This window comes from Hipposideros armiger, unplaced genomic scaffold, assembly GCF_001890085.2.
Source record: "Hipposideros armiger isolate ML-2016 unplaced genomic scaffold, ASM189008v1 scaffold_198, whole genome shotgun sequence".
NCBI classification, from domain to species: domain Eukaryota; kingdom Metazoa; phylum Chordata; class Mammalia; order Chiroptera; family Hipposideridae; genus Hipposideros; species Hipposideros armiger.
The window spans coordinates 2,055,857-2,077,560 of record NW_017731548.1 but is presented as its reverse complement, the minus strand read 5'-3'; the positions used below and the strand labels follow the sequence as shown (position 1 = coordinate 2,077,560).

General features: G+C 33.9%; 1 protein-coding gene across 1 annotated transcript in view; it reads left to right on the top strand.

Annotated features, from left to right (window-relative positions):
* The window catches only part of NBEA (neurobeachin), a 707,336-nt gene that overhangs the window by 255,670 nt on the left and 429,962 nt on the right, over positions 1–21,704 (top strand). Inside the window, exons 31-32 of the mRNA XM_019653151.1 lie at positions 14,188–14,342; positions 16,593–16,719. Of these exons, the coding sequence (XP_019508696.1) occupies positions 14,188–14,342; positions 16,593–16,719 (282 nt within the window). The remainder of the gene's footprint in view (positions 1–14,187; positions 14,343–16,592; positions 16,720–21,704) is intronic.

Here is a 21,704-nt window from a genome sequence, read left to right as displayed (position 1 = left end):
ACACCATCTATTGAAAAGACTGTCTTTATCCCACTGTGTGTTCTTACCTTGTCATAGATTAAATGACCACATACATATGGGTTTATTTCTGGGCTCCATGTTCTGTTATACTGATTTATATGTCTGTTTTTATGCCAGTAGAATGCTGTTTTGATTACTATAGCCTTGCAGTATAGCTTGATATCAGGTTGTATAATATTTCCAATTTTGTTCTTAAAATTCCTGTGGCTATTTGAAGTCTGCTGTAGTTACATATAAATTTTAAGATTATTTGTTCTAGTTCTGTGAAAAATGCCATTGGTGTTTTGATAGGGATTGCATTGAATGTACAGATTGCTTTAGTGCCATTCATTGTTTACTGCTGTGTTATTTTGCTTCCATGTGTTTTTGTTTTTTTTGTAATTGATTTCTAGTTTCACACCATATGGTTGGGGAGGACGCTTGATATGATTATGATTTTAATCTTCTTGAATTTAGAAAGACTAGTTTTGTGGCCTAATATGTGGTCTATCTTGAAAAATGTTCCATGTGCACTTGAAATGAATGTATATTCACTACTTTGGGGTGGAATGCTCTAAAAATATGAATTAAATCCATCTGGTCTAGCGTGTCATTACAGGCGACTGTTTCCTTGTTGATTTTCTGTCTGGAAGGTCTTTCCATTGGCGTCAAAGGGTCATTAAAATCCCCTACTATGATTGTATTACTGTCAATGTCTCCCTTTATGTTGCTCAATATTTGCTTTATATATTTAGGAGCTCCTATGTTGGGTGCATAGGTGTTTACTAGGGTTATATCCTCTTGTTGGATTGATCCCTTTATCATCATGTAATGTCCCTCTTTGTCTCTTATTATAGCTTTTGTTTTAAAGTGCCTTTTGTCTGTTATAAGTATTGCTCTCTCAGCTTTTTTTCATTTCCATTTGTATGAAATAACTTTTTCCATCCCTTTACTGTGTGTGTAAAGTCTGTGTGTGGATTTCAATCTGAAATAGGTCTCTTGTGTATAGCATATATATGAGTTTTGTTTTTTATCCATTCAGCTATCCTGTGTCTTTTAATTGGAGCGTTTAATCCATTTACATTTAAAGTGATTATTGATAGATACATAGTTGCTTCTATTTTGTTATTCATATATTGGGTTGTCGGAAAAGTCATGACATATTTTTTCTGTTTTTCATTGCAAAAATGCATCATGAGTTTTCCAACAACCATATATATATATATATTTTCCCCCTTCCTCTTAAAGAAGTCCCTTTAACTTTTCTCTCTTTTTTTTTTTAAGATTTTATTGGGGAATTGGGGGAGGGGAATAGCATTGGGGAATCAGGGAAGGGGAACAGACAAGTTGCTCTTCTTTTGTTCTTCAGTCTAGTTGTGGAGGATACTGCTTCACAGGCCCATGTTGGTATTATCATTACGCTCTTCCCGGGCGAGGCAGATCAGTCACTGGCCATTGGACGGCCACTCACGGTGGCTGCCGGCCGCTCACACTGGCTGCCGGCCACTCACCATAGCTCAAGGCAGCCCACTGCAGCAGGGGCTGCAGCCTATGCCATCGCCAGCCACTCATGGCAGCCCAGCTCCAGGTCGACCTATTGTTCACAATCTTAGCTGTAGAGGGTGCAGCTTCACTGGCCCATGTGGAAACCAAACTGGCGGCCCTGCTGCTCAGAGCTCGTGCTCCCAAGCCAACTCTTAACCAACTGAGCCACTTGGCCAACCCTGCTTTAAATTTTCTTATAATATTGGTTTGGTGGTGATGAACTCTGTTAAATAGATTTTTCTTGTCTGGGAAGCTTTTTTTTAATCTCTCCTTCAATTTTAAATGATAGCCTTGCTAGGTAGAGTAGTCTTGGTAGTAGGTCCTTCCTTTTCATTACTTTGAGTATTTCATTCCAGTCTCTTCTTGCCAGCCCCTCCTTGCCTGCAAAGTTTCTGTGGAGAAATTGGCTGGCAGTCTTATCTTTGAAATTGCCTGTTCCAACCCTCTGCTTCATCTAATCTGTTGATTCTCTCCAATGTATTCTTCATTTCAGTTATTGTATTTTTTGTTTCTGAGTGATTCTTTTTTATGGTTTGTATGTTCATTTTTATGCTAACTATCTCTTTGTTGACGTTTTCCTGAGATCATTGAGCATCCGTATAACCAGTGTTTTAAACTCTGTCTCTGGTAGGTTGGTTGCCTACATTTCATTTAGTATTTTTTCTGGAGTTTTCTCTTGTTCTGTTTTTGGTTTTGGTTTTGGTTTCTTTTTAGACATGTTTCTTTGTTTCCTTATTTTGGTTTCCACTCTGTGTTCCTATGTGTTAGGTAAATCTGCTGTGTCTCCCAGTCTGGGCCAGGTGGCCTTATGGAATAGTAGTTGTTGTCCTGTGGGACCCAGTGGCGCAGTTTCCCTGGTCACCTGTGCCACGTCTCCAGAAGTGTCCCTTGTGTGGGTTGTGTGTTCTTTCCTGTTATAGTTGAGCCTTTATTGCTATTGGCACATTGGTAGGTGGGATTGACCTTCGGGCTGACTGGCTGTGGGTTATGGCTATGTCCACAGCTTGTGGGCTGCTGTGCTGGGTGTCTACCCCATGGAGCAAGATTTGCCCCAGTGGGCTTTGGTGCCTGCTGAGACTGCCCTTTGGGTGTGCTGCTTTTGAGGCTAATTTGGTGGTCCTCTGTTGTGATCTGAAGCCAACCTCTAAGTATGTTGGTTCTTGCACCTGTTGGAATGGGCCCCGGTGTAGGCCTTAGTCAGCCACAGCCTGTGACCAGCTGGTGACTACCTGGTTGGAGCTACAAGGTAATTCACAGTTGTTCACTGCCTGTGCTGGACCTTGAGGCATGTGAGAGAGGCCACACTGCAAACCAAGGATGGCTGCCACCCATACCAGGACTTGGGTAGCTCTACAAAAAACCCAGGGCACCCCGAAGCCTGCTACCACTTGCTGGCTCCCATACAGCTAGCTACTGCTAGAGCGTTGGTTGTTATGTGAATTGAGTGAGGTGGGATCTTGAGTCACGAGGGTAGGATGAGTGATGTTCATTAGGTTAATGTAGATTCTGGTTTGGTGCCAGTGCTAAGCCTGGACCTATTCACTAAAAGTTTCAGAGCACACCAAGGTCACTTGCTGCCCGCCCAGTGCCTATGGACCCCCGAGAGTTGTCCAAGAAAGAGTGGGCTGCTCATCAATAAAATGCCTCTGTTGTTGCATTAGTTCAGTGGGGCAGCATCCCTGGGTGTCACCAGGGTGGAAAGTGCGGAGCTCACCAGGCCAATGCAGATTCAGATTTGGCCATGTGGGGGAGGGCTTTACACAGGAAAGATGGCGCCATCCTGCTGGCTGCACGGGAGGAAGATTCTACACAGGGAAAATGGCAGCTGTCTCTCCAGTACTTGGCTGAAGCCACACAATTCAGCCTCTCCCTGTATGTGTCTAACTCCTCCCAAGTCACCATCCCTCTGCCCGAGCCCAGAGTGAGTGCCTCCAAATAAGTGAGTCTGTGTGCAGGCCCTTTAAGAGGATATCTGGATTTCCCTTCCCATCCAGAGGGGGTTCAAAATCCCCACTGTTTTTCACAGATAGATGTTGTGGGGGCTCCTCTTCCCAGCACTAGTATTCTGGGCTAGGGAGCCCAGGGTAGGGCTGGGGTCCCTCACTCCTTAAGGGCAGGGAAGACTTGCATGGCTGAGATATTCCTCCCGATTCTCAACTACCACACGTGGTATGGTGCAGTCCTGTTCCATGTCTCCACCCCCACCAACAGTCTTAGCGTGGTTTATGTCCTTAGTTATAGGGTTTCTTTTCATCTATACTTCAGATGGTTTTCCAGCTTGATTGTTCTATAATTTAGTTTTAATTTTAATGTGGTCATGGGAGTAGGTAAGTACAGCATTTATCTACTCCACCATTTTGAATTCTCTCTCTAGAGACAGTAATTTTTTAGTGTTTAGTGTTAGGGGTGTGGCAGTAAAGCCATTTTCAGTAAGGATGAATTATCTTTTTTATATATAAATATAATTTAAACTTTGCCTATACACATTTTAGTCAGTGCCCTACACATATTTCTTGAAAACGTATCCTGTAGATACTAATGGCATTAGTCATTATGTTGGATATAAAGATGAATAAAATTACTTCTGTCTTCTATGAACTAAGAGTAGCAAAAAGAGGAAAAATGTTTGCAAATAATTGTCATATAAGATAAACTGTGTTAAGTGTCATAAATTTTAAAAACTAAAAACAATAGGGTCTGTAAATGTAGGAGAATATTTCCTTTTTTAATTGTTTGTGTTAATATTATATTCAGATGTTCATTTATTCAGTTCCTGGTGTATTCCTTATGCCATTTCATATTGATATTCCTCTATCACCAGTTTGATTTATGGTCTCAGGCTATCTGTGTTTGCGAGTATATGTAAATACATGCATGTAAGTATCTCTAATTATATAGCTCTGTAAATCTCTCTCTCTCTCTCTCTCTCTCTCTCTATATATATATATATATATATATATATAAATTTACAATAATTTATATATATATATATATATATATAAATTTACAATAATTGAATTTATGGTTATGGAAGTTTTATGTTCCATTTAATTTTAAGTTATATATCAAAATTTTGTTAAAATATGGAACAATAAATACAAAGAACTATTTTGATTTTCATAAGAGAATCCAATGAAATAAAGATTAAGTCAAACATTTTTATTTTAACTTGGATTATTATTAGAACAATTTTTTTCAATAAAACGTAATCACTTGAGTTCCAATATTTATTTTTAGCTACTCAAAATTTATTACATTTTTGAGAATATTGCTTTAAAAAGATAGAACTCTTTTTTTTGTTACTGGTAGCATTTGTGCAAAATGCAATGGGAGTGAAACCATTATTCTAAATTGCATACGTAGAAATGAAATCGAGGTACACAAAGCATATTTCAATTCTTTTTAGGGAAAGGGACTCCAGTGTAGTTAATATATGCAGTAGCTCAACTACTATCAAATGTAAATGATGAGGTGATATTGATGAAAGGAGGGGATTGAGGTCTCAGGGGGCGCTGATGACGGATTGAACAGAAGCGGCCTTGCACTGCACGTAACTCAAGTCTGTCGTCTTCACTGCTCAAAGCCATAATGGGAGGTGGCAGTCTGAAATGAGTTGCCACGGCAAAGAGTATTATTTTTGAAATGCTTTCACACAAATCACTAGGCCCTGCATACAACTTAGTTTCATGCTTTAATGTCATCAGGAGGCACAAATTGGTGTGTCTAATTGTTTGCCACCTGCCAGCAAAATGAGCTGCCAGCCAGCCAGACGGGTTTGATTGTCTGTCAGCCATTCAATAGATTGAGAGTGACAACATCAAAAATTTAACTTCAAACTCTGGAGCTTTGAGCAGCTTTTCCGAGACATCATCCCCCAAGTGTTTCTGGACAACTGCATTTTTCAATTATATTTCCAAAATATTGCTACCATTTGCCTTATATGTTTTAAGGTAGTATAATTACATTAGGAAGTATATAACATATTTCTGAAGCACGAAAGCCTGAAACCCAAGTTATGACGTGTCCTTTAACATTAGATTGAATTCCTTGAAAATAGGATCCAAGATGACAGGCTTTTGAAGCAAAGTCCTGAATACTACCAGTTTCAAACACAGAATTATCATGGGTCTTACTCCACCAATAACTTATTTATCATGTTTATCTTTAGTTGAAAAATAGCTATGAACTCAATTGCTCATTTCTTTGTACAACTAAATCATTCTTTCTAATAATATTGTAAATTCCCCATGGAAACCACCTAGGGTTCACTTTTGTTAGCCAATAATTTGTTGTTTCTATTGCAAACAACATGTAACAATGTTTACTTTATAGTTATTCTATATTGTAAGTTTGGAAATAACTTTCTAAAACAACTGATGTTATTTGAGTTATGTTAACTTTGGCGTAGGGTGTTTCTCACCACTTAGAATGGAACAGTGATGAATTTCAGTGTTTTAAAGTTTGTTTTTTATTTTTTGAAGTTCATTTTCATTAGGGAAATTGCAACGTCAAATTTTAGAAACAGACTTAACTAAAATAAACATTTTTTCTTTTAGTAGTATATCTTTCATTAGATTGTATTATGAAATATATAAATTTTCTTATCTACATATATGGAAAGTGCTGATTCTTTTTTTCCCCATTTCCTCCCATCATCATCTGTACAGATTTACGTATATATCATTGATTGCACTGAGAGACCCTCACAATTTTTTTATTTGTATATTTTTTATTTGTGTTTGTATATTTATGAATTTTCTAAAGCAGTGAAAATGCTAGAGATCCTCCAGTATGGTTGTAGAGTGAGAAAACACTATATGTATAGAGGAACTACAATATAAAACTATAACAGCTTTTCTAATGTTCTGTTACTATGAAGCAAAGAGAAATACTTATCATGGTTTTATTTCTAACAGAAACGCTTAATAATCTCTCCATGGAACTCATAAGTTGCAGAGTTTCTCAAAATACTATCTCTTTTGGTAGATTTCTACATAGATCTATGGCTTATAAAATATTTTAGCTGAACTATATTTTTCATGTATTAGTAACCTTGTAATTTTTAGGTTGAAGTAACGCTTTTCCCCTAAACCATCAATTAAGCTTTACCCTATCTTTATTAAGCTTAACCTTATTTTTCATACAAAAATTTTAACTCTATATATCCACATATTTTAAGTCTTTTGAGAATTTGATGTATCTGTGATTTAGCTCAGTCTTAATTCCCAGTGGATTCTAGAGTTTTCCCCTTGAGTTTGGACAAAAGATTTAAAAAAAAAAAGCAAGGGACAATATGTTTCTCCTTACATTTTAACTGTTATGTTTAGAAAATTATTTTAAATCTAGGATATTACAAAAAGCTTACAATCGTGTTGCTTCTCTGGCTAACAAACATGGATCTTACAGGATTTATACTTCATCCCTTAGGATTTTACAAACCTGTTTATATTCGAATTCCTGGGTTTGATATGCTCAGGCAAAGTAGTCTGAATTTTTTTTCCCTCAAATGTTAATATTCTTGCTTCCAAGTGTTTCACTCTGTGAGAAAGGTAATCTCTAAAATAAAATATATTTTAAAAGGATATAAGACTAAAAAAGCAATGTAGATAGCCTTCATATTATTAAACCTAAAGTACAAGCTTAGGTTATTTTTTTCCCTAGGTTTTTAACAGTAACATTTTTAACATTAGTGCTGAGGATGATGACACTTCAGAGCACACAATGAAGAAATGTTTCATAGATTTGATGGAATCCTCGTACGTTGATTTCTTTAAACTTAGAATTAAATAAGATTATCAAAAATTATAATTACTGCTGAGGACTTCAATTTCTATTCTTGTAGTTTTCTAATTAAACAAATGTTTTGATTATTTTAAAGGATGAATATGTAAATGTAAGCCAAACTGATTAAAAATCTGCCAGCGTTTGCATTTCAAAATTTCTGTATCTAGCCACTGAAATCCCGGCTTTTATAATGCTTCAGATGTCCTGGGTATTGTATTTTAAGGCTAATTGCCAGAAGATACAGTTTTGGTGGTATCCTAATTTTCCCAATTTTGTTGCCTTTGTCTCTCCTGGCATTTACATGTAGTCAGTAAGCCAAACAAAGTATCTCTCTTTAAAGGGCAGGTTAATAAAATACACAACTATTTCTCATGTGTATTTTTTTTCATTGGTGTTCTAAATATTTTATAAAATAGGGGCTCGTAAAGCATGAAAACATCATAGCAGTAACCTTGTGATTTCTCATGCGCGTCAATAAATTGTAATGTCACCCTAAAATCAGTAACAGATTGTTTTTCTCCAAAGCTCCAATTTTTTCTTTCAAGATAAATGTTTTATATCTATAAATCTTGCTAGAGGAGTGTGGTAACCTGGAAATTAGGAGAACTGGCTATTAATAATGGGTCTCTTTGTAAGTAGTTGTATGACCTTTGTCTAGTTCTTTGGCTCTTGGACTCAGATCCCCAACATTCAGAATCATGCGTTTCTACAAAGTCCCATAAAATTTCAAAATTCTATGAAAAATGAAATGGCCTTGTAATTAGTCTCAAAAAAGTAATGGCTATTTTTAAACTTGATTGAAAGACCTGCATCTCAGAAAGATATGACATGTCCATTCCAAAAACTATCTCACTTCAGGTGTCAGCATCTTTCAAGTGGATTCCTTCTGCAACTTCCTAACCTCATATTTCCATATGCTTTTACCCCCTAAATGTATATTTCACATTTATGCCAGAGACATTTTTCTTAAATACAAATATTTGAAAATTCTGAAATCATTTCTTGTTAATACACAATAAAGGATGAACTTGGTTTGGAATACAAAGTCCTCACCTTTCACCAGTTTTGAAAATCAATTTGTAGTTCCTTCAGTGTGCTATGTTTTTTTCATCTCTTTGCCTAGTTTTTCTATTGAACTTTTCTCCTCTTTCCTAATTTCTGTTGATCCTTTTAGATTTAGCTATCTTCCAGATAACGCACATCCTTTGTGTTCCTACAAGTGCTTGTGCATAACTCTGATTGGAACAATTATTAAAATATATTGCACAGTTGATTTGTTTGTCTCTTGTATTTCCTTCAAGCATCTCTAAGGCATGGGTCATGTCTTACTTGCCTTTGTATTTCTTTAACCCGTGCTCAATAAGTGTTACAGAAAAGAGGGAGGGAACAGAAAGAAGAAAGAGACTCTTACACAGTGCCATGAATAATTAGGAAACACTAATTGCCTTAATGAGTCACTATTGAAAAGCCTTTCTTATCTTCAGTATCTCACTTTATACTTAGGACAAATCTTTGAGGTATACAGATATAGTAGTATCCTTTTTACAAAGTCACAGAACTAATTCATGGAGACCCCCAAGATTCTGCCTTTGGACCACGTCTACCATTTTCACTCACTTCTTTGGGGATTTCATTTATGATCCTAGCATTACATAGCATATAGGCTGATGAATCCCAAATTTATGTCTCAGCCCAAACCTCTCTCCTAAGTTAGAAATTCATCTATCCAATTGCTTATTCAGCATCACTACTTGCATATTAACAACTTAACAGTTATATTAAAAAAATAAATCGTGCTCCAGCCAGTTATCCCTATCTTAGTTAATGGCAGCTCTGCTCTTTCAGTTGCTTAAGGCAAAAATCTTTACATCTTTGACTTTTCTCACACCCACATCCATTCTTCTGCAAATCCTGTTTGCTCTGCCTTCTTAATATAGTCAAACTTTCATCCACTTTTCACCACTCTCACTTTGCCATCCCAATCCAAACTACTATCCTTTCTTGCTTGGAATATTGTTATGTTCCTATTCAGTCCCCCTTGATTGCATTTCCCCCCTTAAGTCTATCCTTAACATAGCAGCCAGAGTGATCCTGTTGTAGCCTAAGATCATATTCCTCCCTGTTCATAAGCTATTAATAATGGCTTCTGATAGCATCTGAGAAAAAGCCAATGGAGAACAAGTACTTATGATCTGAGCCCCTATTCTCTCATCTCATCTCTTAAAACTCTCCACATCGCTCAGTTTTCTCAAGTCACACCAACCTTCTCCTTGTTCCCTCTGCCTGTGACACAGTTTTCCTTAGATAAAATCCTCATGGCTTGTTCCTTCACCCCCTTCATTGTTTCCTCAAGTACCACTTTTTAGCCATCCTTGCAATAATACTCCTTATGCTTGATTTTTCTCATAGCATTTGCATTTTCTGTCTCTCATTGGAATGCAAATTTCAGGAGGGCAGAGATTTTGTCTGTTCTATACATTGCTATGTATAAAAACTTAGAACACTCCCACAAACACCATAGTGCTCAATAAATATTTGTTGAATGAATGAATTTTAGATCACACTCCAACTCTGGCTTAGAGATAGGATAAATTCAGTGGTGGACATATTTGTGCTTATGCGAGGTCTGACAGTTAAGTTCATGAACTTGTTGCAGTGATGTTGCTAACCTTTTTTCATAGCAGAGGAATTATTTATTATGCATTTGTACCAACTGGACAAACAATGAACTAAGTTTGGAAGTGCTAAAAAAGGATGCGTGAGAAAGTTAGACAAAAACGACCTGAACTTTTTGCCAGCAATTCATGGCCCTTGCTTCACAGCATTGTACCAGCTCGCATGGCACTGTCAGTGAGGGAGTTTTTAGCCAGTAAACAAATAACTGTATCGGAACACTCTCCCTACTCACTTTATCTGGCCCAAAGGAAATATTGAAAGGAAGACATTTTGATGACATTCAGGACATCAAGGGTAATATGACAACAGCTCAGATGGCTATTCCAGAAAAAGAGTTCCAAAATTGCTTTGAAAGGTAGACTAGGCACTGGCATCAGTGCATAGCTTCCCAAGGGGAGTACTTTGAAGGTGACTATGTGATATTCAGCAATGAGGTATGTAGTACTTTTTCTAGGGTGCATTCTTGAACTTAATTGTCAGACCTCGTATAATGCCTGACTCAATGGATTACAAAACGTGTAATTAATCAGTCAATGGAACATTTTGTTGAAGTGATTAGAAAGTATAACTTCCTGGCTTGCGCTGTTTTGATAACATTTACCACCTTGGAGTATATGAAGGTTATGTGTATATAAAGGAATTAGCCTCTTCTTTATAGTTTACAGTCTTAAAGGTGTGGGACAGAAGTGTAAATTGTGTGGGAAAACTTGGAAAGGATATTCTTAAGATAGACGAATGTAATTGGTAAATTGTGTGTAGTGTAGAAATTTCTAGGATTCCATCAGTATGAATTCCTGGTCTCCAAGAAGAGTGGAATATCTTAATATTAATAGTTTAGACTGGAGGCATATATCTTTTGTGTGGCTATATTTTTGAAATCTATATAAAAATTATGTGCTCACCCTAAAAAAAGTATGTACTCCAGAAACTTGTGTGTATTTCAGGGTATTTATGCACCCCAAGTGGTTACATAGACTCCTATGAAAGCCTTTGGAGTAGGTGGGATAGGTAACCAAGGGGAAAGTTGAAACAATCTGATAGAAGAATTTGTAAGAGTGGAAAATTTTCACTTTCATATGTAAGTAGTCGAAAATACAAAATAATATTCCAAAAGATAACAAATGTGTTATCAACACATACTGAAAAGTGTAAACTTTCAAGTTATTTGTAAATAGATTGCTTAGGAAAGAGAATGGTTTGAGGTGCTAGGGAATAGATAGCCTTGGTAAAGAAAAGGTATTAAAGATAAGAATATACAGTTCTCTGATCCAGATAAACAATTTACCATAATAATCATAGAGGAAATAGTTCTTATACATGGATGAAGTTGTAAACAGAAAGAATCTGAGAAATCAATAAAATTCAACTTCCCACACCTCTCAGCACAACCCTTGTGACATGTTCATCCTAGCCATTTGAACAAGTCAGTGGTTGGAAACTGGAGCTCATAAAAGTTACTAACAATTTGTTCCCCTTGTTCCTAATTTAAATGATATTTGGAGATACAATATAAGTTTCATTTTGTTTCCTTATCATATACCTTCAGATTTTTCAAAATTGTTATAATTTTTTTCACTTTTTTCTATAATATTTTAGTCTCTTATCCTTTCCTCACATGACTTATTCTGCAGATCTACTGTCATCATAATTGTCCCTTATGGACATGATGCTGTTTGTCATTATTTGTGAAATATGGTACCTAAAACTGCATGTAGGATTTTGTTTATGAGGTTTGACAAGTACAAAGCATGTCAGATTTATTACTTCTTTCAATCTGAGTACTGTTGCTGATTTAGAGCCAGATTGCATCAGCACTTTTGGGAGCCATAAAAATACTAATAACAGCTAAAATGTATTGACCACTTACAATGTTCCAGGTTAAGTGCTAAGCACTTTATATGCATTATGTTCTTTTATCTTTATAACAAGCTTATGAGGTACAAACCATTGAGTCTCATTTTAAAGTTAGGGAAATGGAGCTTAGAGATGCTTACTTGCCTAATGCCACACATCTAGTATTTGTTGGAGGTAGAATTCTAACTCAGGTCTGCCTGACATTAATAGCTGGACTTTCAGCCATTGTGTTACTATATTTATATGCAATGTCACAATTTCAGACTCTGCTGAGTTTGCAGTCAATGAAGTGTGGAGGCTTTCACATCAATTGTTATTAAATCAGATACTTTCAGTTTTTTGGGGGACAGGCATATAATTTTTGCCTTTACAAGCATTGTTACAGGTTGTTGAGAGTAAACTCTTTTTTCTCTCATCCATATAACTAATTTTTCATAATACATTATATTTCTCTTAGCCTTAGTACTTGACAAGATGCCTGTAATGGTCTTACAGAGAGTTTTTGCACATAGTTGGTAATGATCTGCTAATCAGGAATCTTTGGTATTAGTTTTTCTACCGTCTTCAAATTCGTCTCACAGCACTGTCAATCCGCCTGTGTTTCTTTATTTTATCCATAAGGCTTTTAATAACAGGTGTAGAAAAAAGTATTATAGTTTCACTGATGACTTCTTTTCAAATTAAGAATTTATAATTTTGTTTCCTTGTTAGATAGCCAATGAAACAGTGCATCTCAACATTATTTTAGAAGTTTAGAGAAGAATTTTGATGATAAACCCAAGATTATAGTTTCTTCTTCTTTAAACTGTTCTTTATGTAGATCATTATAACTAGATACTTTATATCTTATATCCAGAGAATTATTTCACTTCAGACAGTGGTAACAATTATTAACATTTACAAGATATGTCATAACTGGCAAAGTCTTTTGAAGTACGGTCTCATTTATTCTCTCCACTTGTATGTGAAATAAGTGGCATTCATCTTGCCATCTTTATACTGAAAAATAAATTTAAGATCACACAGCTTGAGAATGATTTAGTTCTCATGACTTAGTCTTCTAAGCCCACATCCTATATTCTTTCTATAATGTCACACTGTCTCTCAATGAAATAAATGAAGTCATTAGATAAGGAATGGCTAATAAGGGTTGAAAATATAATGTGTTTTTGGTAATTTAATAAGAAAGTTGAGAATTCAAGGTTGAGCTAATGAATTTGACTGTATCCATGAAGAGAAAAGAAGAAAGTACCCAGAGATAATAAAAAAAAAAATCGGGGGCACATGTAAGAATGATAATTCTTACAAATTTAGATTTTTGATGTTGAAGAAGTCATTGAAAACATTAACAAAAGTGTTTCTTTGAGAAAATATTGGTATTAAGGAGGTTTATGCCATAGACTTATTTGAGAATGAGCCATTGATATAGATTCCTTTAAGTAGAGCTTTTTAATAGGAAAATTATAATATAAAACACAGATAAATTTGAAGACCTTATTTAGGTTGGATAGTTTTGTACTGTTAATCACCAGTTCTCAAGCATTACATTTGAACTTAAATCATCTTATCATCTACTTTCTAAGATAAATAAGTTCAATGATGGTTGAGTAGCGCTTAAAAGTATGTGTTAAATGATGTTGCAGTGCTGTAAACTTAGAAGAAAGAAGCTTCCCTGTAGAGAAAGGAAGATATTTATTATGTTAGAGAAATAGTTTCTTTAGCTTTTAAATTGACTAATATTCGTATTCATTTATAATTTAAAGTTAACACAATGTAATCTTCAGGCTTTTGTTTAAATTAACAACATTCCTAGTATGAAAAACAACTCAATTTTGTTTAAAAAATAAATAAAATATAACCTTATTATGCCATTACATGTCATCAATGTTCCTTTATTTTTTTTGCTTTATTGTGAAGAAGCTTTTAAAGTTCTTATGACTATTTTACACATGGAGAACATAATGTAGGTAAAATGAATATTTTATGTATATTTTGCAAAAAGAGCCTTATGTGCATATGCAAAATATTCTAACTTGAGCACATATTTTTCTGGTTTTCCTAAATTCATGATTATAGCCCACGTGCCATCTTGAGAAAGGTTTGCAAACTCGAAATCTTTCATAAATATTTACCTCATGAATTACAGTGGTCAGCACACTTGACAGTGTATTCTTAATATCCATATAATTTTCACTGATGAAGTTTGTTCAGGAGTTTAAACAAAGAGGAAGGAGAGAGAAAAGAAAGTTCTGTTGACTGTATGGTAGGATTAGAATTCACCTTGAACCTTGTGTTGATTATTATTTTCCATCATTTCTTTTTTTGCAGGAGTGTCGTGGTGCCTGTGAAGAAGCCACCTCCAGGCAGTTTAGCTGTAACCACAGTAGGAGCCACTGCTGCTGGGAGTGGGCTGCCGGCAGGCAGTACCTCTAATATATTTGCTGCTACTGGAGCTACACCAAAAAGTATGATTAATACAACAGGTATTGTCCTTATATATTTTTGTGATACCTCATCTTTTTCTTTCTGTTTTCTATACCTTCATTTTTCTGCTTAGTTGGTCTTAAGAATAAAATACCCTGATTATTTAAGGTTACCTTAGTCTCTAAGAAAGTTCTGCTTTGTTACTAACCTTTCAGAATTTGTCAGTAGTTCTAGGTTGTATTTTTTTAGTGGTCATTTTAGAGGACACCATTAGGTTTGGTGTCAAAACATAGTGCTAGTTTCTTCCATAGTGAATTCAGATTGCTGATAGGTATTTGGGGAGCAAAACCAAAGATAATTGGAATGCTGAAGTTTGATATGTAATAGTAAAGTGTATCAAGAATAACAAGATATATTAAATAATGTTAGTGACAGAAAACAGATTTAGTGACATTGAATCCTAATGTATATTTTTTGCTAAATCCTCTTAAGGGAAGGCAGAGCTCCCCTAAGAACCTTGACGATAAGAGCTTCACCTTGATAAAAAAATGCATGTGAATAAGAACCATTGTTTGACATTGAATTAATTTATATACTTAGATTACAGTTGTATCCAATTCATTGTCCAACATTTTCCTAATGATTCTAGGGACAGAAAATTTCAAATCACTACAAATTTTAAAAGCCTGCCTGAAATTGCCTCATTTTTTTTTGTAAATTTCCAGAAATGTTCCTGTTGATTAATAGCTAAATAAATCCTTACCCAAATCTTTGTGATTCCATTTTAGGTATTTATACAACGCAAGATGATCCCTGACTTTTCTTCCCTGACTATAGTAGCCTTCTCCTCTCCAAACTGTATAGCCTTGAACTTTTCCATCTATTATCATTACTTAGATTCTTCCCATTTTTTATTAATTTCATAGCTCCTCTTTGTGCTTTTTGTATATTCTTGTTTATCATACCACCTGAGTCTGACATTATCATGAACAATACATTTATGGGGTTGTAATAAGTAGAATGTACTCTTATCAAGCACATTTATATGAGCAAATAAACATCATTAATGACATGTTAAAAAACATAGAATCTTTGATTTATTTATATTATAAATAAATATTTATGTATGGCTTCTCTGAAGATTTTATATAAAGTTTTTGTATTCAGTTTACAATCTTAGTCTTTCTACTCATTTTGCTTTCTAGAAATAGGCATAAAAATGTTTTTCTTTTACCAAAATGTATACCAGAAAAAAAAGTTAAGATTTTTGAAATATGCCAATGAAGTAGAAAAAAATCTGCATTTGGTATTCTTTTAAATAAGTACTTATTTTTAAAATATAGGTAAATGAAAAACTAAGTCACCTCTTTATATGAAACAAGTTATTCGCTTCTAATTTCCATTTCATGAATTAATAATAAACATAGGAAACGATGGTAGCAAGAGGTCTAGAAATACAGTATAAAGCATATAATATTACAATGAAAACCAAAATGTAAGTAATAAACCTCCTTCTTAGCAACATATACATGCATGCACGCGCGCGCGCACACACACACACACGCACACACACATTTTGTGGGCCAACATCTAAATTGGGCCCATTGTCCAGTTTATATTTTGGCACCCAGACTATATAAGTGTTAGAGAGGAAATCTTAATAAGCAACTCAGTTTTATGGGAATTAGTGTAAGATAAAGTAATATTTAGGAACACTAGATGTCTCTCAACTCCACAGCTATTTCATATACTTACATGGTGTATCATAGAAAAAGTCTGTTCTAAAATGAACCTTCATACTGTTGAGGAGAGCTCATTATTTTTAAATCAGGTACAATTATGCTTATTATAGCCCTCCTTAAGCAATCATTTTATCAAAATAAGCTTTTGGTGCTGCAGTGCCACAAATTTAAGCTCAATTTATTGTAAATTATATCTTAGATGATGAAAACTAAAAATATTACAGCCTAGCAATAAAAAAAGTTTTTCACATCTAAATTTGCATTGTTCTATCAGCCTCATTTTATCTGAAATTATTTTCATTTGTTGATGTCTTTTATTTATACCCCATTTGTAATATGTAGTTTTGTTAGATTGATATAAGTAAATCAACTGGATTTTATGCAACATTTATTATTTATAATTACACAGTTATTAGTGTATTAGTGGCCAAATGATTTTTTAATTATGAAATTCTGTTTTGAAATTCAGATAACTAATTCTTCAAAATCAGATAGTAATGATGTACTGAAAATTATCTTGTTCAATAAATTTATGTTTAAGGCTAAACATTATTATTTTGGAAACAGGTGCAGTGGATTCAGGGTCCTCCTCCTCTTCCTCCTCTTCTAGTTTTGTGAATGGTGCTACCAGCAAAAACCTTCCAGCTGTACAAACTGTTGCTCCAATGCCGGAAGACTCGGCCGAAAATATGAGGTATACATTGCTATTTGTTTGTTTTTTTTTTCCTCATTTCACTCCCCCCTGCCCTCTCAGATGTAGGGAAACAGTACAAAATGAACACAAAGGTATAGTTAAGAATTCTTCAGAATGGCTAAATAGGTATTTCGTGACTATATTTCATAATTGCATTGTTTTAATATTTTTAGCTAGTTATTCATTATATAAAAAGCTGGTATTATATTTCAGACTCCAAACAGAGATCCTGAATGATTTTCAAACATTGACTCTGCTGAATTTATAATCCATTGTCATATAGCACATTACTATTTCCAATAAAGTAAAAACATGCACAAATGGTAACAAGATAAAATTGGGCATCTTTGGGGTAGTGATGAAAAGTTTAAAATACAAACTTTCAAAATAAATCTTTAATGTTATAAATAACATATAAAGTTGGAACTTGAATAACCAACATTATCTTTTTTATTGTGATTAATAGATAAAAATGGTTTTTAGTAGCATATCAAAGAATATTCCTAGAAGAGACTGGGCCACATTCTGGGAGTTAAATTTCACACACACAGGCACACATGTATGCATATGTATTCACATTTTAGTAGCGGTAAATAACAGACAACTTTTAATTATCAAAAATGTATTTACACGTTGTTGTGGCTGTATTCACAGTTTTAATTTAAGTCTCACACAAATGCAGAATGTAAAAGCTCAATGAATGAATGAACAATGCTAACATTGGGTCAAGAAGTGGAATGTTATTATGTACCCAAGAAGCGCCCACACTGTGCTCCTTTTCCTATTAGTATTCTTGCTTCTCTTCAATTTACCACCCTGACTTTTAATAGTAGGTTGGTATTGTTTTTTGAATTTTATATAAATGGAATTGCACAGTATGTATTATTTTGTCTCTGGCTTCTTTTGTTCAACATTATGTTTATGCAATTCATCCACATTGCGTGTAGCAATAGTTTATTTTTATTCCTCTGTGGGTGTACATTACAATTTATTAATATATGTTACTGATGAACATCATTGGAATTTTTCAGTTTGGAGCTATTACAAACAATGCTGCCTTTTACATAGAAATGCTGCTTGTACATTACCCTTGTGTTTACTACACATTTGTATGCATATCTGTTGGGTAAATAACTTGGACTAGCATTGCTGATTCATAGTGTTTGTGCAAGTTTAATTTTACTAGATAATGCTAATTGGTTTTCCAAAGTGGTTATGTAAGTTTACTAACTCAGCAGCATATGAGTGTTACTATTTCTTCATTTCTTTACAATACTTAGTAATGTCACTTTTACATTTTAGCCATTTTGATATTTTTAGTTTGCATTTTTGTGATGATTAATGAAGTTGAGCACCTTTTTATATACTTACCGGTCTTTTGGTTTTCCTCTTATGTGATTTGTTTGTTGAAATCTTCTTCCCATTTAAAAAAAAAATCTTGAGTTGTTTGTTTTCTTATTAATTTATGAAGGCTCGTTATGCATTTTGAAAATGAGCCCTTAGATATATATAAATCTTCCTTCTCCCATTCTGTGGCTTTTCTTGTCATTATCTATTTATTGTAGATGGTCTATTTTGATCAACAGAAGTTGTAAATTTTAATGGAACTCAGTTTATTAAGTTTTGTTTGTTAGTGCTTTTTCAGTTATAGATGATATCTTTGCCTACATTTTTTGCACTTTATCTTCTGGCTGCTTTTTATTCTTTGCTTTTTACATTTAGAAATAGCATCCATCTGGAATTAAATTTTGTGAATTTAGTGAGTTAGGGAGTACTGTGGATGTCAAGATGGCCCAGCATCATTTATTTTAAAAACTCTTTTTTCCTCATGCTCTGTCACTTTTGTCCCAAATCAAATGTCCCTGCATACTACATACTGGTTTTGTAATCAGTTTTGTCCCATTTGTCTCTTTGTGTATCTTTGTGTGATACTGTCATAATTAGCTTTAGCGTTTTAATAAAGGTGAGGATCTTGTTGAGCTAAGTCTTCTCACCCTGTCCTTTTTTTAAGAAAGTCTAAGCTATTCTTGATGCTTTGCATTTTCATTTCTATTTTAGAATTAGGTTGACAGTATCCAAATTAAAAACAACTTGCTGGGTTTGGGCAAGGAAAGGAAAATAGAGATTTATTATTGTAAGTGGCATTATTGCTTTTATAAATGTCTTTCAAGATGTTGACTTCCGAACTGTGGACATCATACATTCCTTCCATTTCTTTAGTTTATCTTACATTTTTCCCAGTAAGCATTTTAGTTTTCTGTATAGAAGTCTTACATATTTCTTATTTTATTTATTCTGAGGATTTTAATATTTTGTATTTGTATATTTTTTCTATAGCTAGTTTTCAAATCAGCTTTATTGAGAGCATTTGTTTATGTTGTTTAAATGCAATAAAATACTCATTTTGATTATACATTTTAATGAGTTCTGATGAGTTTACACATCCATATAACCTCCACCACAATCAAGATAAAATATATTCATCACCCCAGATAGTTCCCTTATGCCCATATGTAATTCAACCCATCCCTGCCCCAGGCAAACACTTATGTGCTTTTCAGTATTGAAACTTAAATTTGTATCTTCTAAGGTTTTGTATAGATGGAATCATACACAATATGCATTTTTATTTCTGTCTTATTTCACTCAGCTTTGCAGATCTGGAGATTCATCCATGTCTTTTTGTTTATATAAGTTGTCCATTCCTTTTTATTACTGAGTATTATTCTATTATATTGCTATCCCACAATTCATCTATTCACTTGTTAGTAGACATCTCAGTTTTTGTTTTGTTTTGTTTTTTCAGCTTGGGGCTTTATAAATACTGTTTCTGGACATTTGATCACATGTTTTGTCAAAGACATATGTTCTTGGGTAAATAACTAACAAAATTGCTGGTTGAATAATTAAGTATTCTGGACTTATGATGATTAGACTTAGGTTTCCTTGACTTTATGATGGTGAGAAAGTGATATGCATAATAAATTGTATGAAGCATTCAAAATTATAAAATAGGCTTTGTGTTAGATAATTTCACCCAATTGTAGGCTAATGTATGTGTTCTGAGCACGTTTAAGGGAGGCTAGGCTAAGTTTTGATGTGTTGTAGGACAGGTGTACCAAATGCATTTTATTTTAGACTTAAGGTATCTTGAAGTTAAGATGAGTATATGGGGATGTAACCCCATTGTAAACAGAGAAGGATCTGTATATGCTTGTCTTTATAAGAAACAACTGAGCCTTTTTGCAATGTGGTTGTATCATTTTATATTTCTGTCAAAAATGTATAAAAGTTCCCTTTGCTCCACATTCTTGTCAACACTTGGTATTGTCAATTTTCTTAATTTAAGACTTTATAATGGCTAGGTAGTAATATCTCATTTGGTTTATTTCCCATTTTCCTAATCATTAATGAGAACAAGTTTTTGTTTGTTTGTTTTTTTCTTGTGCCTGTGGCCAGTTGTAATCCTTTGCTATTTTTTTGAAGATTGGGTTGTTTTTCTTACTGAAATGTAAGAGTTCTCTATATATTCTGAATATATGTCATTTGTCAGATATATGCATTACAAAAAATGTTTATCCATCCTGTGGCTTGTATTTTCATTTTGTTAAAAGTGTTAAGAATCATTGTTTATAATTTTGATAAAGTCCATTGTTTCAAAAAATCTTTTCTTTTATGGTTTGTGTCTTTGTAGCCTAAGAAATTTTTACCTACCCCAAAGTCATAAAGCTATTCTCCTGTATTTTCTTTTAAAAATTTTGCTGTTACAGCTTTTATGATTGAGTCTATGATCAGTTTTCACTAATTTTTGTGTATGTGACAAATAAAAGCTTGGCTTTTCTTTTTTTATCCATATGTATATCAATGTTTCAGTACCATTAAATTACCTTGTCACACTGTTTAAAAATCAATGGACTACCTATGTGTGGATCTATTTCTGGACTCTGTATTGTTTCATGATCTATATGAGTATGCCTATCCTTACACCAATACCCTACTGTCTTCATTACTACAGCTTTATAACCTTGAAATCAAGTAGTATAAGTCTTATGGTTTTTATGTAAATTGCTTTCACTTTTTTTAGGTTATTTGCATTTTCATGTAAAGTTTAGAATTGGCTCATCAATTGCCAAAAAAAATTGTGCTGAAATTTTAATTAGGATTTTTTAAACCTTTAATTAAATTTAGGAACAATTGATATCTTAATAATATTGAATCTTTCAATCTATGAACATTGTCTATAACTCCATTATTCGAGATATTTAATTTCTCTCAGCAACTGTTTGTAGTTTTTCATTGTAAAGGTCTTATATTTTATTTATTTTTTATGTCTTTGATGATATTTTAAATTAATTTTATTTTTTACTTTAAACTTCCAATTTTTTAGTTAGAAGCCAAACAAAAATGAGTAAATACTGTGTTTCTACATATATAAAATGCAAATAAATCTATGGAAACAGAGCAAATGGATGATTGCCTGTGTCCATTATACATCAATAGATCTGAAAAAAAAAGAACAATTTTAATTGTGTGTTGGTCGTATATAGAAAGACAAGTCCTTTTTTTGTATATTGACTTTGTATCCTGCAACTTTGCTTAATCCACTTAATTTTAGTAGCCTTTGGTAGATTTAGACTTTTCTCAACTCATTTCCTAGTTCTAGTACTACCTATAGTTTCCTTATTTTTTTCTATGTGTAAGATAATGTCTGCTGTAGTTTTAGTGTCAAACATCCAGTGTTTGAGAATTCAGCAATTCAGCCATCTCTACCTTGAAATTTCCTTCCAGGAGAGTTTTGTTTGTTTGTTTGTTTGTTTATTTATTTGTTTGTCTTTTAAGATTTTATTGGGGAATTGGGGGAGGAGAACAGCATTGGGGAATTGGGGAAGTGGAGCAGACAAGTTGCTGTTCTTTTGTTCTTCTGTTTAGTTGTGGAGGACATCACTTCAGTGGCCTATGTTGGTATTATCATTGCGCTCTTCCCT